At 31.8% G+C, this 26,497-nt stretch overlaps 2 protein-coding genes across 4 annotated transcripts; one reads left to right on the top strand and one right to left on the bottom strand.

Moving 5' to 3' along the window:
- The first annotated feature begins 5,968 nt into the window (after window positions 1–5,968).
- Window positions 5,969–14,197, top strand: LOC132751060 (microtubule-associated protein 10-like). Its single transcript, XM_060741168.1, has 4 exons — window positions 5,969–8,154; window positions 8,564–8,722; window positions 10,492–10,618; window positions 12,006–14,197. Exons 1-4 carry the CDS (start codon window positions 6,169–6,171, stop codon window positions 12,713–12,715), a joined length of 2,982 nt encoding a protein of 993 aa, XP_060597151.1. The 5' UTR covers window positions 5,969–6,168; the 3' UTR covers window positions 12,716–14,197.
- A 3,222-nt stretch (window positions 14,198–17,419) lies between these two features.
- Window positions 17,420–22,365, bottom strand: LOC132751059 (uncharacterized). Of its 3 annotated transcripts, none has more exons than XM_060741167.1 (4): window positions 22,318–22,365; window positions 21,165–22,189; window positions 19,912–20,726; window positions 17,420–18,987 (listed from the first exon to the last, which is right to left on the bottom strand). In XM_060741167.1, exons 2-3 carry the CDS (start codon window positions 22,036–22,038, stop codon window positions 20,671–20,673), a joined length of 930 nt encoding a protein of 309 aa, XP_060597150.1. In that variant the 5' UTR covers window positions 22,039–22,189; window positions 22,318–22,365; the 3' UTR covers window positions 17,420–18,987; window positions 19,912–20,670. The 3 variants fall into 3 exon arrangements, with proteins under 3 accessions (XP_060597150.1, XP_060597149.1, XP_060597148.1); XM_060741166.1 differs by having other exon boundaries at window positions 19,912–19,990; window positions 20,642–20,726; window positions 21,165–22,359; XM_060741165.1 differs by having other exon boundaries at window positions 21,165–22,359.
- Window positions 22,366–26,497: the final 4,132 nt, after the last annotated feature.

Raw genomic sequence — 26,497 nt, 5'->3', positions numbered from 1 at the left:
TAAAACTGGGAATAAATGGTAAATTCCTGTCGGTATTAAGATCAATGTATAGCGAAGTGATACTTTGTGTAAAACATTTAGGGAGCCTATCTGACTTTTTCAATAGTAATTTAGGTTTGTTCCAAGGAGAAATAACTTCGCCGATTTGCTTCTCATATAGTAATGCAATTACAGGAAAATATTGACGCTGGAATAAATTTTGATCAAATTGCGATATATTTGCTCCTATTCGCTGATGACGCGGTAATAAGTCGTCTCCGAAACAAGTACTGGGTTACAGAAATCACTAGATAGTTTATATTCTTATTGTTGTAAATGGAACCTTACAGTTAACATAGAAAAAACTAAAGTTGTAGTGTTTAGGAAAGGGGGGAAGTTAAGAAGAAACGACAAATGGTATTATAATAATCATGAAATAGAAATAGCCAAGTCTTTTAATTACCTAGGGGTTGTATTATCCAGTGGAGAGTCTTTTATGCAAGCAGCAAACACATTAGCCGGGAAAGGGTTGCGATCTCTTACATTCTTTGTGGGCTATTGTTCGTAGTATGAAAGTTCCAATAAATATAATGTTTAATCTTTTTGATTCGTATGTACTTTCTGTTTTTAATATATGGCGCAGAGGTATGGGGTTATATAAATTCAGAGGTTATAGAAAGAGTACATAAGAAATTTTGTAAATGGATACTAAATGTTAAGCAATCTACACATACTCTAGCTCTCTATGGTAAGTTAAGTAGATTTCCACTCTATATTGAAAGACATGTTAAAATGGTTAAATATTTTCTGATGATTAATACTGTCAAGTCTGAAAATTTCATACTTAAGGCAGTTTTACAAGATCAAATTAAAAGTCTAGAGCTAAACGAATCAATAAAAAACTGGGTCTCATATATACGCGATATCCTTCAGTCTTCTGGTCTAAGTGAAGTCTGGTTATATCCAGAAATCGTTTTATTTAAAATAAATGTATTTGTTCCAGTCTTACGTTGTGGGCTTAGAGATATATACATAAGTCATTGGAGAACAGGGTTGCAGATGTCAAGTTCTTTAAATAATTTCCGGGAGATAAAAGATACGTTTGAGCAGTCAAATTATATCAGACTATTATAGAAAATACAAAATTTAGAAACACACTGGCTAAATTACGTCTCTTTTCACATAAACTTAACATTGAAGTCGGCCGACACTACAATATTCCGCGCGATGAACGAAAATGTACACTATGTAATTTAAACGACCTAGAGGACGAATTTCACTTTGTTTTAAAATGTACAGCTTATGTCGATTTAAGAAAGCTCTATATATCCAGGTATTATTATACCCACACAAATATAATTAAGTATATATCATTTATGCAAGGTAGTAATAAGAAGATTTTTAAAAAATGGCTCTATATTGTTTTAAAGCTTTCAAATTAAGGGATTCACTATTGTAATAATATAAATGTCGTTCTCAATCTGAAATAATTCCTTTTTTTTGTTTAATTTTTTTTCCATGTAACTTTTGTGTGTATATAAATATATTTTTTCCTTTGTTACATTCTCACGATATATGTGTTAAGGAAATAATAATTCATGTATTATATGTAAAATCTTCCATGTCATACCAATATATATATATGTTCTTTTCTTTTCATTGTTAACGACGATGGGCTTGTAATGCTTAAGTCAAATAAAATATTTGTTCTGTTCTGTATATACTTGCCCTGCCAACTGATTTAATTTAAACATAATTTAGAAACATATACATGCATGCATTACATAATTATATAGAGTAGTTATTATGTTGTAAGTGTCTTTGTGATTTATTATTAATCTCCGGGAGCCTGTATCATATATCATTATTGGAAATTACCAATAAAAACTATTGAAATTGTATGATTAATTACAATCCATATGTTAATCCATGATCTTTATTTGCGTTATCAACAATATATTTCATGTTAACTATTTACTAACAATACAATCATACTAACATGTCACCCATAACTGAATCGCCGATGATCAGGTGACAAATGTATGCATCGATGCAGTTAATTGCCACATAATTGGTGTATTGAGTTGGTAATAAATATATAGCTTGCAAATATTCTGTTTCAAGTTAGTTAGTTTAACTTTCTAAATTATTTTGTATGCAATAAATTTTTAAGTCAGTAGAATAATGCATTGTTGCTACTTTTATCGGTTTGATAACTATTATATTTGATTGTTTAGATAATTATTGTTTGGCAGTTGCCACATGACCATTGGATATCTTGGATATATCTTGCTTCAGTTTTTCTCCACACTTTTGAGTCATACGAATGTATTACAAATATATGCCGGCTGGCTAAGTCGACATACATATATACATACATACATACATACACACACACAGACACGCATACACGCACACACGCACACACACACACATACACACACGCACACACACACACACACACACACACACATGTAAAGGCAGTTTCAATACATTGGTATAAGGAACATATTTGCCAAAGGGATATTTCGATGGTCTCACTATAAAATGCCGGAGTTACAAAAAGTAAACTTTTCAGGAGAAGGAAAAAAGTATTTTTCATGATCAATCAGAAAAATACAAGAAACGTTTTGTTTTTTATTAACATCTTATATAGTAACTATTCAATGTATGATCTCAATGTAACGGTAATATCTTATCTTTTAGAAAAAAAAGTAGTTCAGGCATTTTATAAAATGTAGGTGCAGCTTCGGCTTTATAAAATGCATTAAAAATTTCCGAAAGTGCATTTTGCATCAGAAAAATGAAGCTCCGGGTTTTTATTTTATAATTGATGTAGTTTGGTAATCTGATTTTAACACACTTTTGCTGTTAAAAACTGGATATAAATTGTTATATTCTACAATTGAACTTTTTCTTCAGTTCTACCTGTACCAATGGCTTCATAATTTACACACTTACTAATCAATAGAAAGTACATGATCGGGCATCTTACATAACTATGGCTTCCATTTTTACTAAGTTATTGTCCTTTCAGCACTCTAAATATGGATATAGTTAACTTAAAAGTATCTGGAGTTCTATCTATTTAGTTCGTCGTATCTGTCATAATTTCTGTACAAAGTTCAGGATATTGTCAGGTTATATAAAATGTACTATTCATTTTCATTGGTTCGGGGTCAACATTTACTCAAACTTGCTGATACAGCCTTTATTCAATTACTGGCGTAGTCTTCTTTCTTCGAATTGAGTAAGGGGTCAGTTGGGTCAAGGTCAAACAGTGCTAAATTGATTTTTACACCTTTGCCCATACAGTCATTATTTATCAACATTAGTTTTTCATATTTGGTAGGTAGATCATTTTCATGGTTCTTCCTTTGGATTGAGTAAAGGATCAATCGGATCAATGTCAGCACTGCTTAAAAAGGATTTTTACGCTTTTGTCCATACAGTCTTTATTTATTGAATGATGTCTTTTATATTTGGTAGGAAGTTAGCTTGCTAGGTCTTCTTTCTTTGGATTAGTTAAAGTTCAAGGGGTGCTAAAATAGATTTCAAGCATTTGTGTATGCAACATTTATTTATTGTTGATATTTTTCATAGTTGGAACGACCATACATTGGATGGTCCAGTGTTAAGAGTCACAATGTCAAGGTCATCTGTGCTCGTGACAGATTTATCTTTTTACAGCTTTTTTATATAGCCTTTGTTCTTTTTACCTATGTCTCATATCTGTATTGACCACATCTCAGTTGGTGTTTTAAGTTTGGGTCACTTTGCTCAAGGTCACTGGTCTTACATTTGCATTTGTATATATTTAATATTTTTTTATTCATCAAATAGCAATGACATGCCAACTTATATTTTTCACTTTAACAAAACGTAATGACAAAGTCAGGTTATATAACTGTTTACACTTTTTGGGGCAATATTTCTGTCCATAACTGAGTGATTTGTTAAGCCTTTTTTTAATTTGTAACTGACAAGAATTGTGGCTGAGGACATTTGTGTTTACCAAACATGTTATTGTGTTTAATTTTCCTGCTCACTTGCATGAACTTTACGCCAATAATCATACTTCTGTATAATTTTCATTTCAACTTTTGCTATTTGATGTTTAACATCAGTATTTATTTGTTTGGGTCGTGAGATCAAATAATGGTAGCGAAATTTCAGACCCTAATATACTTATTTGCAAAATCTGAAAGGAGTCTGAAATCCTCGAAGCGGTTACTTCCCTTTTAAGTATAAATGTTCAAGCCTTCTCGGGGAAAAAATTACTTGGTCAAAAGATTTCTAATATTGTGTAATTCTTTACAGGTATGCATGCTTATATTAAGCTCCATGATTATTTACTTCAGTGTTGAGCAACAAGTTTACCGTGAACAAACTATCTCGAAATTTATAAGGATTACAAACCCTAATTTAGAATAATTTGGTTTTCTTCAGGCACTAATCTTATAACTTCTTTGGCCAAGGGGTTTCACGCTACTTTAGTTAGCGAGAGGTCTGAAGTTCAAATCACAGTTAAGGCAGCTTATTTTTCATAATAACCTTGGAGTTAATATGGATTGAAAATAGTTCTACAACGTGCTTTCAGATGTAAACCTAATTATAATGGAGAGTTGCAAACATAAAGCCCAGACCCGATATTTCAAATGTCACGGAGTTCTTGTGATAACTCAAAATATGTCCTGGAGGTCTGATGATATCTTTTGTTACTGCCAGTGTGTTTCTTGTGCTTAATTACGACACGTTTAAGCGTATTTTATTATTTGCTAAGTGTATAAATCATCATGATTTAGGTGGACTTGATATATTGAAAAAAAGCCAACAACTCTAGTCATTAAATAACTATATGTTTTAATGTTTAGTTTCTTAGCGTCAGTTAGACCGAAATATTGTATCTGTGAATTCTTATTATTGTGTCGAGGTCCTTACCCGAAGACTTACGGAAAGGGCCGATAAGATGCGAGTGATGTCAGCAATGATCTTAATTTTTAACAACTTCCACTTTTTTTGCCGTATATAAAATGAGGGGTTAGTTTATTTGTTTCAATTCAATATCTCCTGAGTAGCTCAATGTTGAATAGTCAAAACCGTTTACAGGATCCTGCGACATGTTTTTATTAATTAATTAATATTCAACTAATATATTTGAAGTTTTTATGCCGATTCGCAATTAATTCAATGGGCTTCGATGTTGAAATGCCATGGAAAAGCGAATGTAAAAACGAGTATCAAATGAATATAAAATGCCGAAGTTGCAATTTTCTCTCCACTTTTTGTTAGATATACAATATTTCAACACCGGAGCTACATCATATGTAGCTTCGGTATTTTCTAAATCAAAAGAGTTGGCCAATGAAAGTTCGGCTTTTCTACATGTGATGAATTTTGAAGGTTGTGATTGGCTGACTTCAATATGAGTCAGGCAAAAGAAGCGGGAGCTCTTGAAGCTTCGGAAATTTCCAAAAACGCAAAATCGAAAAAAATGTAGGTCCGGCATTTTATAGTGAGACCATCGATTTGGCAAAGGGGTTCACTGTCAACTTAACTACAGTGAAACAGACTGAATATAGATATTGAAAAATATTAATGAAACAAAATGCGTATTTTCATTTTCCGTTTTTCACTGCAGTGAAGCATATTTTCCATATTTTCACTGCAGTGAAACATATTTCAAACTGTGATGTCAAAAAGAGAAAAATGTATACAGTATAATAAAAAGAAAATTCAAGTTATTTTCTGTTAAAAAAGGATTTATTTCCATCTTATGCTATGAAAATTATCACATTTCACTCGTGGCTACCACCAATCCAATCGATGAAAATAAATCCTGTATTTATTGTCAATTATTTTGTAGTACATGTTAAATTATGTGAAAATTTCTCATTACGCCCTTTTACAGTTAATGTTGCTACACTAAACATCTTTACGCTTTATTATACTCGGTTAAATATTGAGAACCAGTCTTGTATTATTTTACAACGAAAACAACAGAGAAACCCGAATAACTTGGATATGTTTGGACATGGAAGTTATGATTCAACTTTTAAATGGGAAATGTCATAGTCCTGCAGAAAATACTCTATAACTTGTGAAATGCAATAGATTTATCTGACACAGGTTGTTTAAAGAGTACTGCAGTATTCTTATTGGTTGTTGTTAACTGCAAGATAAAAGACAATGGCGAGTTCACAAGAGTCTCTGTTTTCTTTGGAACTTGTGGTTGAAAAACTTTACTTGCCTTATGTGACCTGTAGGTTTCCCGCTGTTGCATTTAGACTACTTGATTTTCCTACCATACTTATAAGCCATGTGGAAAAAGAGCTATCAGACAGCATCAAGACTAAGATTAACAGAGATCCATACTACAGAGTCCCAAACCAGTTCGCAGAATTACAAGATAAACAAGGTAATTTCATGTTGAAAAAAGGAAAATCTTGTCTTTTTAAAATATCATTAGACACACTTACTATGCATTTATCAAATACTCCATTATATATAATGGTTATTGATGAGTACCCGGATGTACCAAAATTGCTAGGAAATAGCTCTCTCGCATTGAATGAAGTTATTGATTTTATTAAAACTGACATAAGAAAGAATGGGCATACTGTACCTTCAGTACATGGTGACAAAGGACTTTTCAAAATCTACAGTCTGATGGGGAAAGAGATAGGCTACATGATCTTAGGATTCAGGTTATTAAGTTTAGGCCCCGGGTTAATAGCACACTTACCGGCCACTGCTTTAGTTAAAAGAGCATCTGAAAGGAATAAAAGTGAAGTAAAACAATCTGTGATAGATGAAATAATGGAAATCAAAGAAGAAAAGGTAGTGCAAGCTGTTGCTAAACCTATTCAAAGTCAAAAACCTGTCAATAAGCAGAGAGAAAATCTTAACAGCACTAGAGAAATGGGTTCAATGACAGATGTGGAAAAGCGTGATACATTAATGCAAACAGTTGAGATGGAAAATGAAAAATTCCATGTTGAAGTTTCAGCTAAGGTTGAAACAAAGTCATCCAAAACAATAGAAACACAAACTGAGAGGCGACATAAAGTTCTACCTAAAAGGACGGAAGAATTTCAGATTCAAGCAGAGGATAGTGATGAAGATGATGGCATTTTAATCAACCCAAATATTAATTGTCCTCCTCCACTATTTTATAATAGTAAAGCTGAACCTGATGTACAGATAGAAAGAGATGTAAATGCTTACTTGGGCTACTCAAGCACATTTGATGATGCTACATTAGAAGATTTATCTGGTGATGAACATTTTGAAAAAGTTGAATCAAATGAAGCAAAAATGAAAGAAAAAGATGTTATTCCTACATCGAATATTGTTAAGGAAGCTCCTAAGCTAAAGGATGCAAAGACTATTGTAATAAGCAATATTAAAGGTGCTGATCAGTCAAGTCAACAAGGGAATGTTCCAGGTTTGAATTTACAAGCTCTGAATATGGCAGAACCAGTGTTTCCATTACTAACTGCCCTATTGACAGAGTTGTCTAAGATACAGAATCCTCAGTTTGTAAATCAGGCCATGCAACAAGTGAATCAAGTGAGAAATATTGCTGAACCTGTCCAAAAAACATCCCAAGCCCCAGTTAAAGTGTTAAAAAGTAAGTCAGAAGAAAATATCTATGATATACCAGAGGTGGATGAGAATATATCCAATGTTTCAAATAAAAAGAAGGGAAAAAAAATTAAGTCAGCTGCCCGTCCATCAGAGAATGTTACAAAAAACAAAGGTTGGATAAGAAAAGCACCTGAAGCTGGCATTAAGAAAACAAAACTGGTCTTTGGTTTAACTAATACGCAAAGACTGAGGCTTGCCAAACAAAATCCGACTTGGTTGCAATCTGCTGAGCAAGAGGAGAAAGCTTCAAAAGCTCTAAAGCAGCAACAAAAAGTTGCTAAAACTCTGAAAGAACCAGACTTTGAAGGTGATACAGGAAACTTATCTGATACATATACTGAAGTCAGGAGACTAGCAGCTGCTGAACTTGCTAAGGCAACACTAGGGAAGAGTCAGCTGATGACAGAGGACTCAAGGGTGAAGAAGACGAAAAAGAAATTGAGTAAATCACGTGATAACTCTCCAGTTAAAGGAAAGCAGTCAAGAAGTAAATCACCAAAGGGCAGAAAGCCAAAGGACCTGAAGGTAAGAAGTAATCTGTTATATATGCATTTTCTCAAAGAAAATGTAAAAAGCCCATAAGTTTCAATTAATTTCATCTTGGAGTCCAAAAAATGATGAAAATCCATCAATGGTTCATCAAGATTTTATTTGTCTTTGATTATGAATTCATCACTTGAAATATTGTTTAACTTAACAAATTATTACAAGACTTAGTTGTAAGTAAGCTTTAGAGAATCATTTTTTCCAGCATATCACAATCATTTTACAGCATATGTATGTCTGCAGGCCTTAAAACGTAGTAGCAGCTTTATCTAAATTTATTGAACTCAGATCACTGCTTTAAGAACTACATCTGTTTCGATTAATAGTGCTATTTCCTTACTTTTAACCTAGAATTTTGAAAAGTAGCATACAATTACTGTTTTTGCAGGGGACTGTACAAGTTCGAGAGGATACTGATATTGATAGTGAAGGTAGGGACCAAGCTGTGCATCTTGATTCTGATGCTAGAGAAATTGCCTCCCCAGATATGGCACCAGGTGACAAACTGGACTCTGCTGCTGATAGTGTACCAAGTTCAAGATTAGAGGTAAACATTTGAATGGGATACAATATTATATGCAGATGAGATTTCATTAGATTTGCATATTTTATTAGATTATTAACTTCAACAAAAAATAAAATCTACCTGAATGTTTTCAAAACATGATCAAAACTACATATCCTTTCGACGGCCATCCGCTTTACCGGTAGGACGGCCAAAGCGTAAGAAAACGTATCGAATTTTTACATTTCTGAAAGCCAGTCTTATTTTACGACAGACGTCCATAGCGTAGTTAAACGTATCAAAAATATACCTTTCTAGAAACCGTAGCGTAAATCAGCGTAAAACTTGAATTTTGTGTCATGCAAACCCGTAAAAACCTCGTTTTCGTACATTCTGGTTTTTTAATGTGTTTATGAAAAATCAAAATATTACGCTATGGCTGTTCAACTGCATACAATAAACAACAAAGCCATACCGTATAACACTGTTAATATTACGTTCAACTGCAATAAACAGACTCACAATCCTTGTTTTTTAAAACAAGTTCTGAACGTTTTAAAACGGTAAATTTTACATTATTTACAGTTATAGCCCATTAGAATACCATGTTGAGTAAAACGTCCACAACGTTTTAAAACGTAATTATTGAAAATCAATGAAAATCAATTTTTCTCAGGAAGGATGATTGATACTTTGCTTTTCAACGTGAATTTTGTAAGTTCAACTCCTTTTTGTTTCAAATAAGAGAACTGCTTACAGAAACTCCGTTTGATGTATCAATAAATGCATTTTAAAATACTATACCATTTAGAAGATTTTCTTCAATTAATTTGGATATCGATTTGATTACCACATTAATTAAAAAGTGTACTGTATATCTAAACATTTACTATATCTGTCAATAAAGGGCACTATACAATTAACATATTTGGTGTTTTTATTTGAACAACATTTAACAGAATGAAATAAATGAAAGGTAAACTTCAAGAATTTAGTCATTTAAAACTAAATTTTGGTGGCCTTCCTACGACAAACAGTAGTGGCTTTCAGGAAGCCAAAATTTTATACCGGTTTATTACGTTATAGCCTTCTTATGACTATAGGGCCCGGCTTTTGAGAAGTCAATTTTTCGGTACGTTTTATTACGCTATGGCCGTCGAAAGGAAATATGTATTATATTGTAAGTTGGGTTAAGAGGCTATTTCTCACTAGTGTCTGTAAAAGAGTCGTAATAAAGATGCCAGTCTTTCATTTTACAATTTTTACCAGCAGTGCTTACCCTGTAAATAAACTTAATACTCAAAATGAGATGCTTTAAAATTCATGACAATTTTAATAGATGAATATACAAATATATGTTCATGAAAATATTTTATTGAATCAGAAAATTATAACGCAATGACTTGCCTTTAAATTTTTTTTGTGACTTATATGATAATGTTTTACATGTTGATGTTGTATTTTTGTTTATACCGAATTTATTTTAGTTTAATTGAATGCAATGTATTTGTCTCATCATATCGATAAATGTGTCTTAATTGCAGTACAATGTTGGCAAAATTAATTAACTTATTTTAACTTCATTATAATTTATTTATCATTCTATAATTTGGTGTGTTAATATTATAGTAATTGGACCTCATTGAAAATTATTGTTTAGCTTAATGAGCAATCCTAGGGTAACAAAACATTTTACCTAATTTTATAATTATATTTTTGTATATGTTGATATATGTGACAATAAAGTATGTGTTTCCGTATATTTCCCTGAATAAATCGATAAAATTATACAGAATTATACACTATTGTAGGTTCATATTCCAAGTGCCCGAGCCAATGAGAGTGATGATGATGAAAACACATTTAGTGATAGCTTTGAGGAAGAAACCGCCACAGATAGAAAAGAGAAGAAATACATGTTCCCAGGGTTTAATGAAGGTATCATATTTAGACTAGTACTTTTATCACTTAGAACCACTGCTTCATATGTCGAAGAAATTGTCAGGTACTTATGGAACATATAATAATGTGTGTACAAAATTCAACAACACATGAGCTACTGCATGTTTTTAGCTCGACTTTTCTATGAAAAGGGGAGCTATCCTACTCGCCCCGGCGTCGGCGTCGGCGTTAGCGTCGGCGTCACACCTTGGTTAAGTTTTTCGTACCACCCCACTTTATTTCAGAAGTATTACAAGTATGGCTTTGAAACTTACCATACTTGTTCACCATCATAACCTCCATCTACAGACAAGAGTACATAACTCTGTCAAGGTTTTTGACAGAATTATGGCCCTTTTTTGACTTAGAAAGTGTATTGAGCTTGGTTAAGTTTTTTGTACCACCTCACTTTATTTCAAAACCATTGGAGGTATTGCTTTGAAACTGACCATACTTGTTTACCATCACGACCTTCATCAACAGACAAGAGGACATAACTCTGTCAAGGTTTTTGACAGAATTATGCCCCTTTTTGACTTAGAAAATACATTGAATATGGGTAAAATCCACTTATTGCCTTAACCCTTTGAGATATTGCTTTGAAACTTTTAATGCTATTTCACATCATTACCCCATCTGTACGCAAGAGAAGGTAACTCTGTCAAGGATTTGTTTTAAAAATTAAGGCCTTTTATCGACTTAGAATCTTGGTTAAGTTTTTAGTACCAGTCCACTTTTTGACTGAACTGTTTGAGATATTAATTTGAAAGTTGGAATACTTGTTTACAATCATGATTCCCAAACATGTCCAGGAGAAGGTAATTCTGTCAAAGATTTTATTTGAATTATGGCCCTTAACTGTCAATGTTTTGTATTATAGGCAAGCACTAAAAAACTTAAAAAATCTAAAAAAATTCATTCCTATCCACTTGTTCACTTTACCATAAATTATGTCATATAAACATTGCTGTAATATTCAAGGGTATCAAACAACTAGTTCACTTTAAAAATACAGAGATTCTTGTATTGCCTTTTACTGCAAAAACTTTTTTTATTGGCAAGCAATAAAAAAGTCGAGCGCGCTGTCTTACGGACAGCTCTTGTTTTAATGACTGTATAACATTAATTAAACAAACATAACAAATGATTTTGAGCAGATTTCCTGATCTGTGATTAATTTGAATTAAATTTATTTTAACTTCTGCTTTGTGTTATGTTTATGAAAAGGGATCTAATAAAAACTTTAAAGGTTAACTTGAAATGCACTTATCTGACTCCTTTTGATAACTATATATGTATTTCTGTTAAAATGATTTTGTCATCTTGAAATTTATAATTATAATATTATATGAATGACTAAATGCTACAAATATATATATTGTAGGGGATGAGACCTTACCGGAATCTATTGCAAGAGATGGTAAATCTTCTATGAATACTACAATTGATGATGACTCTCCATTAGAGTCTACCAGAATGTCAAAACAATTTAAACGGGACCCATACACCGGAGAGTCATTATTTAAATCTACAGAAGATTATGACACGAAACAGTTCCATTCAACCGATGAACCCGAACTACAGAAACTGATCAGCGAAGATGAGAAAACAGACACTCTACCTACACCAGCTACAGATAGATCTGTGCGATCACCAAGTCCTGCATTAACTAACACTAACACAGGCTTACTTTCAATGAAGTTTGAGGTATTAAATCCAAAGGCATCAAAGCAGTCGCCTCTTCCTGCTGTTAGACGGTCACAGCAGCTTCGAGTCGACAGTATGAATGCTCGTCCCACTCCGACAGATACTCCGAGGTCAAGGTCATCACAAGGTAGCCCTAAAAATCCATCACCTCGACCAAGAAAGCATTTGCGAGAAAGAAGACTTGAGTTCAAGAAGGAATCAATCCACACTGAATCTGTTAGCTCGTATGTGCCTTCAGAGTCAGAAAATATTTTGTCTTTAATAAGTGATGGCAGTTATTCAGATGACTTTCATATGAGTAGTGAAAAAGATGAGAGTAGTAAGATTTCCGTCCCAGAACTACCTCGAATGATACCCTCTACAAAATTAGGGTTTACAATCGCTTAAAGGCTGAGATTTATTAGAAATTTACATTGTAGATGAGATCAGAAATTACTGGTTTTACTACAGGTTGGCTATATATTTAAGGAGGATGATAGAACAGTGAAAACTTAACATATTGTTAGTTGCCATAGCTAAATGAATTCTTTTGTTTTTAGTTTAAAAAATGTACCTCTCATCTTCAGCATATTTATTTTAAGATTATTTTTGTTATAATAGACAAATTGCTTGCCAAGTCTGATATAGGTTTTGCAGCTGTGTACAAGTCCAATAGAAGTTAGTATTGTTCTCAACAATGTATAATGACCTCTTTATTTCACACCACCATCTTTTGACATTTTACAGAACTTTGTTACTTCATGGATAATAAGAATATTGGATATAAATTTTTAGAATGAAAATATGGATAGATGGAGTATGATATAGAGGATATTTGTTTAGTTCAGTGTAAGATCGGAATATATTTCACCGAGTGAGCACCAAAAGATATATTTTACAAGTGGCGCAGCCACGAGTGAAATATGAACTTTTGGTGTTCACAAGGTGAAATATATTTCGATCTTACACTGAACTAAACAAATTTTCTTTTTATTATATGCAAAGAAACGTTTTAAAAAGACATTTAACCTAATACTGAATGAAAAGCGCGCCAAATAATAATACGTGACGTCATTTTCGACGTCACGTCATTAAGTTGGTTCCCAGTACTGTGCACGCTGAATATTCACTGAAACAACGTAAGGGGCTTAAATTCAAAACAGTGAAATTATCAAATTGATAATTTCACTGTTTAAAACAGTGAAATTACCAGTTTTATATCACTGATATATTTCTATAAACCACGGAAAAGCATGTAATAAATGCATTTGATAGATATTTTGGACTCTTAATAAAAATGAAGCTATAATGGGTATGTTATGCATTTTATATGGATTTTTTGGACTGTAGAAATGGATACCAGGCTTTGGTTGGATCCAGTCATGATTGATAATGGAATATCACTTGGTTTATATGGTTATATTTTAAGTTGTGAAATAATAATTACATATCAGTTAGCTGATAGAAATATATCTCTTCATGGAAACTTAATAAATAATTGACTTTTGTCTCTATTTCATATCTGTGATATTTGAATGATGTATGAAATTTCACTTGTACTAATATTAACCGATAAGTTACGTGAAGATACATGTACAAATATTTCTTAACCGCTAAGTTTCCCGAAGATACAAATATTTTTTCTCATAGTAATATTAGTGAATGATTCGCATTTGTATACTCTTTATTCCAAGTCTGTGATATTTGAATGTTATTTATTGAATTTGTTTGTACACGTTAATGAACTTGTTCTCTATAGTGATGTATTAATACATTGGTCTTGGTTTTTTTTATGTAGAAAATGTTACTGCAGGGCCTAATTTTTGATGTAGGAAACTTGAAAATGTGATAATAAAGCTTTAATCATGTTTATTATAAACAATTGATAGGTCATCAGATTTTTATTTCTCACTTTATTTTTGACACAATAAGTTAGAATATAGTTTCAGTTTATGGACGATTAGTTCGATGCTTGGAAAATGAAAGTTCAAGAAAGTGATATTTCTTTTCTTGCACATTTTGCATTTAGGTTTTAATTTTTGAGGTGAAAGTTAATGAACAACTGAAAAATGTGTCATTTGTATGAGTTGGACACATATTTGATAAATAAGTAAATTGTTTCTTTTTTTTTTTGGTTAGAAAATCGAGACTTTCAAGTGAAATTACCTCCCCTGGTATGATGTTTTGTGATATTACATTGTAAAATGTTTTTGAAACTGTGAAATGAACAAATGAATCACAACTTTAAATGTACGTGTATATATAAAAGATATTTATTTGTTATTCTTTACAGATTATACTATGATATTAAAATTTGAAAAGTTCTTATCTCTGAATATAGTTACCCATCTACCATTTATAGACATTATACCTCGTTGTGTAATTTGAAATAAGCACAAAGAAGAACTTATCATTAATATTGATTATAGGTCAGAAGGCCTAAAAACATAAAATTTGTAAACCTTTCAAATATCAAGTGATATTGTTTTTGGACATTTGCAGATATTTATATTTTGCGGAATGGAAGAAACAAACATTGGGGTACGAAACAAACATTGGGGTACCACACAGGGCACAGCAATTTTTTACTGATGTTTCTTAAATGAAAAATTTAGAGAAAAATATTGAAACTCACCGCTGAGCTAACAGTGGATCTAGGGCTTTTTCCAACTGAACTGTCTGAATACCCACTTATAAATGGACATTATTTTAATTAAATCTTTGAAACTGCAAACAGCTGTTCCATTTCGCAAAGTATAACTATCACTTTGCACACTAGTTCTAAGTTCAGACCTACCTGTACATAAATGGTTCACACATCTCAGAAAAATATTTTCAGTCTCATTATGTCAAAAAAAACATAGGGGAGTCCCTTAAGGGTATGACATAACTCATTTACTAGTACAATTATGGTTCCTACCTAGAAAGGTACTAAAATACTGAAAAGTTAAGAGAAATAGGTAAAAGTGGTTACAGAATACAGATAGCTTATATATAGCTAATTTTGCATATATATAGCTCGTAGTTTGCTTTTAATTAAATTATGCTTTCAAACTGGTTAGTTGGTATGTTGTTAGGTCTTTCAAGACTGCTTCATGTTGTGTTTAAATTCAAGGTAAATAATAAATGGGTCATATAAGGGCATGTTGATGTTGTACGGAATGTACTTGTACATTGTATTGAACTACATGTATTTTGGATATTTATCTAGATGAATCAAACTCTTGTGCTGAATTGCCTTATGGGACTCTTGAGTAGAACCTTCAAGTTTCAATGGAGAACTCTAGTAATAACCCTATCCAGTAAATATACTGGTGGAGGAAAACCTTAGGTGCCCCATTCATGCATTATTTCAGGCACTAAGAGGCACCAAATTTTCCGTATGCTACATGTAGCTGGATAGCTTCCTCATATGAAAGTCCAAAGTCCCTGATGGGATTAGAACCTACAGTGGTGAGGGGTCAAGCTAACATATACAAAGTAATATAAATACGTCCAGTTTATGCTGGTCAACTGCTTTAAAATAACCCCAAGTCATGGCTTTGCCCTCGTCACCAACGTTTCTTCTCTATCTGAATTCGACTTTTATGAGATTGCCACCAAGCTGGCTTGTAGAATGCCTGTAGTTCAAACGTAGGAGTTGTACGAGCATCTTCCTCTACCATTAAAGCTGGAGAGTGACCACAATGTCTGTACAACTCAAGAAGAGTTCTAGTTCTATAAGTTCTAGAGCAGAGAAAATGGAAACTGACTGATCAACGCAACAAAATGATTGCAGTATACATGTACTTCCTCATTGTATATAGATGCAAGTTTTTGTCTATCTGGTTTTTACGCAGATTTTGGACTTTCATATGAGGAAGCTATCCAGCTACAGTTGAGTTCACACTTATTTTAGTCTTATCTTGGTAGATGATTACAGGCTCCCCCCCCCCCCGAGTTACTTTCCAGTGATTACCAATTTTCATGTAAGTGGCAGATGATCACATGCAGGCTTTCCCAAGTTACTTTCCAGTAATTACCAATTTTCATGTAAGTGATTCTATACACAATTTCTAAATTTGCAGTGAGAGACATATCATTAGACACTCTCCGAGATTAATTGTAATAAGGGGAGCTGTGACCTTGTGGTTAAGGTGTCTGCCTCTCAACCCAGTAATCATGGGTTTGAGACCTAATTGGGTTATAACCATGTTTCTTCATATGACATCAGTACAGATTGTTTCCAGGAAGCAGACTCTAAAGTGGTTAATATAAGTTACAAGAACTTGTTTCGCAATCAAGCTTAAATAAATATGTTTAAACTAATTGCCATGGAGATATTATGCCTCGCTCGAATAAAACCAGATCTACCACAAATCTTTTCAAGCAAGTACAGAATTTTCCACTTAATGGATTGTGGTAAAAATACAAAAACTTTGAAATTATTTGCAAAATATTTATTTCTGACAAGAAACGAGAAACAAAATTTACAATCATTACATCATTCTTACATGAAAAACAGTTCAAGACTTAAAAATTATAAATAACTTTTTTTATAGTTTAACACAATATAGTACCGTAATTTAAAGTTTGTAAATACACATGCAAAAGTTCAAATGTTGCAAAATCTTTAACACAAATCTTTGTCAAGCTGTAGAAAAATCTTCTGGTTTTTTTTTTTTTCATTTAAATTTCTTAAAATTGTTTTCGCACATTACAAAGCTTTCAACTTGCAAGTGTCTAAAACCTGATATATGAACAAGTCACTAGAATCAGCAAACATATTTCCTTTTATACAACATGTTAATTCACAGTAATAAAAGTATCTGATATTGAACTTGAGAATTTGTAATATTGATCTCAAATACAGTACAAGACATTAAGCTTCAGAAACGAATATTTTCTTCTTTAAAAAGGCCAAACATTGAGTTTTATCACATTGAAAAAATGGTTTTAGAGCACACTAAATGCTAATCAACTGAAGGCTGATGGTCAAATTATTTGCCATAAAATTGCCCATAGACAATAATCCCTTTAACCATACCAAAACTAACAGAAATAAAAGGTGTTTATGGTAATTAGCCAATGAGGAACTTTTTGTCCAAACAGGGCAATAGGTAAAAAGCTTAAGTGGTCTTTAAATAAACTGTAGTTTTTTTCTCCTCTAACTCTCATATTAAACATACCTTATTCTCCAGCATGAAACCATTCCCATGACAATCAACTCATGAAATTTAAGTTGAGAAAAACAATGAACACTAGTTTTTGAAAATTTAAAATAAGGTTAACAATTTATTATCTAATTTTATCTTTCTGAAGTTCAGTATTTATTTAATTTTTCTTCATTTGAGAGAAGGAAGGAAAACATTTCGCATATTTAGTTATAGCAAAATATATATTAATAATTTAATTTACATGTTTTTTATTTAACGTTGCCATGGTAACAGAAAATTTAAGCCTGAGCATGTTGTTGCAAGGGCAATGGTCAAGTCAACATTTGTGCCAAGTTTGATTAGTGTTGAAGCAGTTTTAAATTTTATAGTATTATAGCAATTTGAACTTGTAACGGGAGACTTTTCAATGAAAACAGCTATTTTTCACAAAATGCTCATGAAGTAATGGGTTAATATAGAGGGGTGTATGCAACTGAGGTATATTTCAAAATAATACCTGTACTTACATTAAAGCACACAAGTTGGGAATTATTTTTTTTTAATTGCTGAGAATTCTAAGAACAAGATTATATTTAATCTCAAATTCTCATCTTTATAAACTGGGGCAGGTAGATTTGCTAAGCCCATAGTGTTTCTTTCTACTTTTTTATTTCATATACCCAATAAAAAACAAGGAAACTATTTTTCAGAGTTAAAACTGGGAATTTTTCCAAGGTTCTTTCTTCCACTGAGCACATAACCTAATATACAGATTTAAATTTGGTGTAAAAGCCCTGATTAACGTTAAGATATTAAGTAGAAAGTAATAAGAGGATATTTTTTCCTTTGGCATTTTATCATGTTGAGTGAAAATATATACCATATTTCCCGAAAAAATAAACTTTTTATTTAATTTCATTGTCAAAGAAAAATGGTTATGAACCCCCTTGCTTGCTAGGCAACTGCAATTGTACAGCGTGCAGTTATATAATTATTGTCTTGTTTTGCACGTGATATTTAGCGCTACATTTTGACATCATCTAAATAACACTTTAAACGTCTGTACAACGTTAATGACTGAATTAAAGATATTGGTGTTCGGATTTTATATTCTTAGTTAGACCATTTTCTATCATTCTAGATAGTTTTCAAAACAAAATTCAACAATTTTTTTTCAGACAGGTTATTTGACCGTATATAAACGATTGTTTGCAATATAAACCATCGCCTAGCGGCTCAGGTTATATTTTCAAACAGCCGTTTATATACTAGGGCCATACATGTATAACCTGTCAAAAATCTTTATAACTAGTAATATAAATGCAGTTTTGCAAATCTTAATTTGATACATGGATTTTTAATTTACTACCGTTTGAAGTTAATTAGAATTTTACCATCAATTCTCCTTTTCCTCTCCTACCTTGTTTGAGCTGCACAATTCATGGGAATGGTTTCTATACTTACAAAATGTACAAAGGTTATACTAGGACACTTCAGCATCCAGCCCCTAGGCAGGTGTTATAGGGGCTCACCATCCAGTTACATCTGACAAAATAACAGAACTATACAACATTACCAGCTCCAATAACAAAACCAATCAATATTTACAGTTATTTACATGAAATAATTTGTGTTGAGATTTTCAAAAGAAACAAACATGTTCATAAACAACTTTCAAAAGTGAACATTGATTATATCATGAATACAATTTTTTAAATATTTACTGTACTTCAAACATATTCACTGTTGTTTAAATAGGCATCAAATTTGAAACTAGATTAGAATTGGTTACTTGAAATTAAAGACGTAACTTAATATTGGCCTTATTTCTCTTGTACGGAATTTCAAAATGTTAACACAAATTCTGGCGCAATAAGGTTTTAAACATTTTTACAACTGAAAAGAATTGAAAAAACTATCAACTTTACAAGCTGAAATTGACAAGTGCTGCATTTATATCTAAAAGGTAGAACAGACTATTTCATTTTTTCTTAAATAAAAAAACAACTCCAAAAACCAAACAACTAGAATGATTATTTGAAAAAATATCTTTGAACTTGAAAAGATTATTTGAAAAAAATATCTTTGAACTTGGAAAAAACAAAACAAAAACAAAGCTCATGAAGATTATCAACAAAAACAGTTAGTGAATGAAATTCTTACAATACTGAATAGAAATCAAATATGCAGTGATATTTCAAGGGCTTAAATGGTTGCAAATCAGTTATGATTAAGATACAACACTTTTGCACCAGGCCCTTGATATGTATACTCTTATTACAACTTTAAGAATATAAACATAATCTTAGTCCCAAGATAATCCATGTAATTTTTCTTCAAGTATTGAAGTATGGTTTATTATAATTTATAGCAGATATAAAAATTTGTATTTCATCACAATATATAAAGAAATATAGATCATTTCTATCAGTTATGAAATAATGTTAACAATTATTAAATATTTATTACCATTAATGATGTTTTCAATTGAAAACTAAACCCTTTTGCTTCTCATATATACATACTCATCGCTTCTCAGCATAATTCACTGAAAGAGAAAATAAACGGTCATTGAAATAAGTGTCATATAACAATGTACCCTCCCTACCCACTATCAACCTAACCTTAACCCATCTTGAACTTGCATTGTTTTTATATGAAAGAGATACACATAGTACATGGACCAAAACAGACTTTGAAAGAATCAGAATATAGATAAATATTCATATTGCCAAATTTTATCCAAATATAAACCTTTAATAATCTCACACTATCAGTATGCTACTTTTAAGGTGAAATACTTTTTTCAAGTTAATAGTAATAAGTGTAAAACTAATGTTCTGAACAAAATAAATAAAAAATATGCTAAATGGTAGAGCCTTTGCATAGTAGAACACACAAGCACTATATCAGCTAATGTACCACAATTTTTACACTTGACAGAATTTATATTTCCCCTAAAAAGTTTCAATGAAATTCCCCAGCTGAAAAAGAAAAGTTTTTCTCAAACATTAAATGGAGTGATAATTCTTCATGGGCAATGACACTATACTGTCAACTGAGTCTGGACAGTATATTGAATTTACTGGACAGTTATGATTTCAATATGTTACGTCTTCTAGTTTCAACTCCATTTTATGTTAAGAAAGTTGAACATATATATAATATGGAAAAACAAATGATACAAAATGACACAGACCATTTTTTTGGTCATACTACACCGTGTTATCAGATTTTTGTCCCTTCGTTAACAGTATTTTCATTTACAGCTACATCAAGCATTGCTGCAAGGTAAAACATAGATTGTTTAGCAATTTAGCACATTCACAAAATAAAATATGTACAAAGTTACATACTAACACTAGCAAACATTGTTACACAAATTACTTTAGAACAAAAAAAAAGTGTAATTGATATTCAAAGTAAACACTCCATTGTTCTCTTACAGTTTAAATATGAAATTAAATGAACTTTAAAATTCCTGACATTGCAATGGCAATTTGCATTTTTGGATAAATTTGCTTGCTTAACACTTGTTTAAATTCCACTTTCATATACTGAAAGCCATATGTTATTCAACATTACATGCTATTTCATCTCCACTTTCACAATAGAATCAATACTGGAATTTTTACACATCCTTACTTTACGATTTAGCACATATGTAACCACTTTTTACACACTGATTTTATCCTTTCAATTTTTGAAGTAAGTATGATCACCTGCTTCATTCCAAACATTGCTAGCATTTTCAGCGCATTTTGAACACAATTCCAAGGAAACTTTGTTATTATTGACATGAAGGCATACACCTCCTGCAACTTCTGGACTGGGGCTTGGAGTTAATGGGAGACTGTACTCTTCTGAAACTGGCTGAACTGTATCTTGTTTGCTCTTTTTATGGGACCCTGTTGCTGTTACATAAATACCTTTAGATTTACTAGAATTGTCATAATTATCGTTTTCATCCAAGCGTCTTTTTAATGTGTCACTGCTTTTGTTTTCAACTTTGCGGCCCAGTGATGATGAAAATGACAATCCTTGGGTTTCGTGAATATTTTTCAAAAGTGCAGATATACCAGTCTGATTTGCCAAAACATTGCGCAAATATTGTATTTCTTTTTGCATAGAAGCACACTGCTTTGATTTTGTTTCTAACTTCAATTGCAAATCAACATTTTGTAGCTTTACGTCTTCAATATCAATTTCTAATTGTTTAACATACTGTTTCTTTTTCTCACGATTTTCTCTGGCTATTATAGCATTTTTATTCATGCTTTTTTCTGATCTGTCAGAACTGCCACCTTTTCTAGACTGACAATCAAATTTTATCTTGCATGATTTTGAATTTACTGTCGTTGAACACATTAGAGGCGGGCGACTGTACAAAGATTGTTTTACTGAATCTGATTTACTATTTTCTTTCAGAACTGAATTTGAACATGACCTTGTATTTCTTTTGACCGATTCTTGTGTTACAGTTTCTTTAGTCATCAAATTTTCTTGAGCTACAATCTCTTTTTTCATCAAATTTTCTTGAGTTTTTGAAAGATAGTTAAAAATGTCATTGCTTTCGCTGTCAGAGGAAGAACTCATGTCTGTGATTGTTTTAGTGCTACAAGGGTTAGAAAAGTCAGTAAATAACGAAGCAAACAGGGTCCCAGTTACATCTAAATCGTCATCAACCAAACCATCTACACCAGGCTGACCAGCGTCTGCTTGCAACACCACACAATCTTCTGGCTCACTGTCCAAAAACGAATTACAAGGGTCTAACATTGTGCCAGTTTAAAACACAACAATTAACTTCAAATTTTAAATTGTGTCAAATTATAAATCAACAAACAACTGTCATAATTTCCCTTAATTCCTTACCAATTCTTTGTCCTTTCTCAATGGCGGCCAACGTAAAGTTGCGTATCGTATAACGTCACGTGATTTTGTTTTTTTTTTTTGCATTTTTTCACAACTTCTCGGACATTTCCGTCAGGTTCCGAACGGTCTCCCTATTTAGCGACAAGAGATTTTTCAAGCGATATGAAGTGACAAGAAACAGTATTCTAAGGCCGTGTCTACACCTATTCAAGTTTCATTAAAATTTGAAACAAAAAATTTTCCTTTAAATTTAATAAAATTTTTAGAAATGCTAATTGAATTGCCCACGTGATCATGGAAATAGGAAAAATTACAAAATTTAATGTTTAAAACAAGGAGTATGAATTTGAATTTGCATTTTTTAAAATATAAAATTTTATTTTGAGTGAAAAATTTGATCAAATTCATTGTTTTAAAAATTTATTTAATTGAATATTTAAACCCTTTTTAACAAAAAATTTTTTTTGCCTTTTGTATATTTTATGATATGAATTTAAAAGGATATTTTTAAAATTTTAAAAAATTTAAATTTTAATATAATTTTCAGGAAAAAAGTTAAAAATAAAAAAATAAAAAATTAAATTATGGCCAAATTATTTGTTAAACGGGTTTTCTTTTAAAAAATTGAAAAAAAACGTGTTTAATTTTTCAAGGAAAAAATTTTTAATTTAACACATAATTTTTTAAAACTTATTTTCAAAAAATGTCACCCCAATTTTAAAGAGTTTATGTATTCCCTTCAAGTTGGTAATTGTGCGGGCCTAATATTAATTTCCTTTTTTCGTTTCCGGCTTTATTGATTGAATCGGGGTCCTTTAAATTTAAAAGGTTTGGAACCAGACCAATTTCGATAGAAAAAATGTTTTTTTTCTGGGTGGTACGTGATTGGGTTATCTACTCTGTAATAGTTTGAGAGTCCCGGACAAATAGTTATCGTTCTTTAGCACTGCACTTCTACCCAATGAGATCTATCTACCTACAAATTTTCATGTTTATATCTCTTATAATTTAAGAGTAATGTCCCGGACAAAGTTCACAGTGTCAAATGAACAAAGGGCAATAACTCCAAAATTAGGCAAGACAGAGTTATGGTTTTTATCAGTGTACTTCTACTCAATAAGATCTATCTACCTACAAAGTTTCATATTGATATCTCTTAAACTTTTAGTTATGTCCCAGAAAAAGTTTAAAGTGTAAACAAAGGGCAATAATTCAAAAATTAGACACGGCAGAGTTAAGGTTCTTATGCATTGCATACCAACTTAATGAGATCTATCTACCTATATAGTTTCATGTTGATACCTCTCATATCTTTCAGAGTTATGTCCCGGACAAAGTTCAAAGAGTAAAAATAAACAAAGGGCAATAATTCAAAAATTAGGCAAGGCAATTACGGTTCTTATGCACTACATACCTACTTAATGAGATCTATCTACCTACACAGTTTCATGTTGATACCGCTTGTTGTTTCAGTTATGTTCCAGACAAGAAAAGCGGACAGACAGAGGGACAAAGCGGCGACTATATGCTCACCCTTCGGGGAGCATTAAAAAAGTTAAACCATCAAACTTTTGAAATCAAGCTGGGTACCTTCCTCATTATGTGATTCAATTACGGTAGGATTCAAATCAACAGCCATCATAAATATATGGCCATGGAAGACCACTGTAGAGTAGGCTGTAACTTTTTTTCTTTTATGTTAATTAACAATGTTTGTCTGAATCTCTGCAATAATCTGTATGCTATCATTTCGATCACAATTATCTCATGTGATTAAGTTATCTACCATTGCAGTCAACTTTGAATACAGTCTGAAATTCTCATCAATAAGATAACACTTGTATTTATGAAAATATGCTTTATTTTGAACAATGGTATATATATCTGCAGACTGAATGCTAATGAATAACAACAACTTAATTACATCAACAGCATTTACATTCTTTTTTCTAAACAAGATGGCCATGATGGCCCTAAAATCGCTCACCTGAATTTACTATAAAAACTGTCCCATGACAAGGAACAAATAATATATAATGTCTAGCTCTTTGGGGTTTTTTTTAAAAGAAGATTTTTAAGTTTTTTCTTTCTGTTGCCATGGCAACCCGAGTTCTGGTTGCCATGGCAACCCGAGTTCTTGATGGAATTAAATTCTTTGAACAATTTTCAAAGGTGACCACCAAAGGAACATTCCTGTGAAGTTCGGATGAAATTAGCTTAGCGGTTTATGAGGAGATGTCGTTTAAAGTAAGTTTACAAACGGATGGACAGATGACAGACAAAAAGCGATCACAAAAGCTCACCTTGTCACTTTGTGACAGGTGGTCACTTTGTGACAGGTGAGCTAAAAAGCAAAATATTCATTTTTGCTCATGCTTAAACTTTTTATCAGAGCTTGTCCTAAGAAAGAAAACTGTTCCACAAACAAAAATATAAATGTTTACTGTCTTAAAACACCCTAATCACTCAATGACATAGTAGTGTACTCATTTGAAAATGCTAATCCACAATCAAATAATAATTATTTTCTCATTACAAAGATAATATTTCTAAACCAATTAAGTACACAAAATCAATGGTCAACACATACACTAAAAATATCATACTGTATTTATTTTGAACACAAAACGAACATACATCGGTTAACAATAATTTTAAAACAAAATATTTATAAGTACCTGCCATTAATAATCAATAAACAAGATAGTTATGAATACCCTCAATCTCTCACCAGAATGTTTGTTAAAATGGAACATATACTTCTTTCAGCTAACATTCTTATTCAAACAATCTTGGTAAAGGTAAGATGAGAAATTATCTAATCAAAGCACTGAAGGCACTGGTGTTTTTCAATGCCAAGAATGTCGTCAATGATTCATAAAGTTCCAGGTCTTTCTCATTTTTCCCTTAAGCTGCCACGGTAACCAGAGTCATGTATGGAATATAAATCTTGAAGGAACTTTCAGAATACATTCAAGGAACATTATTTGAAAGTTTCATTAAATTTACTAGGTGGTTTAGGATTGAACAAATGTGTAATCAGACAGCTAGATGGGCAGACAGTAAGTGATCACAATAGCTCCCCTTAAGCATGTTATGCTGTGGTGAGCTAAAAAGGAAAATGCCATGACTTTGCAGAGCAAGACTTGCTCTCACTTAAAGGTATCTGTAATAAATACCATGTACAAGAATACACTGTCTTATGGGTGATACCCTCCTCAAAATGCACCTGAATGCCTCAATGAAAATCTAGGATCACATAAAAAATCATGTTGAAAATCATTTCTTTCACCTAGTCATACATGCTATGAAAAACTCATCAAATGAATATGTACATGATGCAAGCACCTTTGAGGATTAATTATTCTACAAAAAAAAATATGAAAAATTATCAGCTGTGATAATTATATACAATTCAAATGAAATACCTTAAGCCCTTGCATCCAATCATCTATTTTCAAACAGTGACCATAAAAATTTGAATAGAATAAACATTGCAAATTAACTTTTGAGAAAAAAGAACTGACGTAAATAATGCATCATGATAAACACTGATAAACTGATGAAAAAATAACCAAAATGAAACCCAATGAGTAGGGAATTAAAGAGAATGATGTTGCTGTAACTGCCATAGAGATACATTAAAGCAAACATGAAATTCAATACTAGTACACTATCAAATGACCAGGATGTGATAGTGTATCTATATTCTTTATTTGATAAACCAAGAATTTATACCTATAATTTAAATCTTTAGTTATAAATGTCAATAACATCCCAACCCACAGGGCCCACCAATAAATAATGAATATCTTTTGATCCTTGAAGTCAGGATAAAAACAGAAAACAACTCAGCTGTTTATTCAATGACAGACAAAAAAATGCTTGAAAGTTTTGTAACTCAACTCTGACGCTGGTTAATCTGAGAAGCATGTTTATCAGTAAAAAAACAAAAAAACAAAAACAAAAACTGTTCATTGTTAGATATTTTAAAGATAATGATATGTTTTCAGCAGTTCAAAGTATTGCAAAAAATGAGTCATATGAAAATTTAAAAAGTTTTATAAGTGTCATATAGCTTTTTTTTCTAGCAAAATAATTATATTAATATATTTCAACTCTATAGGAAAATATTTTTTATTATGGAACATAACCTAATTGCAAACACTTTCATGCAAAA

The sequence above is a fragment of the Ruditapes philippinarum genome, unplaced genomic scaffold (assembly GCF_026571515.1).
Source record: "Ruditapes philippinarum isolate M1 unplaced genomic scaffold, ASM2657151v2 ctg1375_1_1_1_1, whole genome shotgun sequence".
Classification (NCBI taxonomy): domain Eukaryota; kingdom Metazoa; phylum Mollusca; class Bivalvia; order Venerida; family Veneridae; genus Ruditapes; species Ruditapes philippinarum.
This window is presented reverse-complemented; position numbering and strand designations above follow the sequence as displayed.

What these genes read in the sequence shown, in the direction of transcription:
- LOC132751060 (XM_060741168.1), top strand. Translation starts at nt 6,169, where the DNA reads ATGGCGAGTTCACAAGAGTCTCTGTTTTCTTTGGAACTTGTGGTTGAA. An exon ending in GAAAGCCAAAGGACCTGAAG is followed by an intron (nt 8,155 to 8,563) that starts GTAAGAAGTAAT and finishes CTGTTTTTGCAG; the next exon opens with GGGACTGTACAAGTTCGAGA. An exon ending in TACCAAGTTCAAGATTAGAG is followed by an intron (nt 8,723 to 10,491) that starts GTAAACATTTGA and finishes ACACTATTGTAG; the next exon opens with GTTCATATTCCAAGTGCCCG.
- LOC132751059 (XM_060741165.1), bottom strand. Translation starts at nt 22,221, where the DNA reads ATGTTAGACCCTTGTAATTCGTTTTTGGACAGTGAGCCAGAAGATTGT. An exon ending in CAATGTTTGGAATGAAGCAG is followed by an intron (nt 20,727 to 21,164) that starts GTGATCATACTT and finishes TTTACCTTGCAG; the next exon opens with CAATGCTTGATGTAGCTGTA.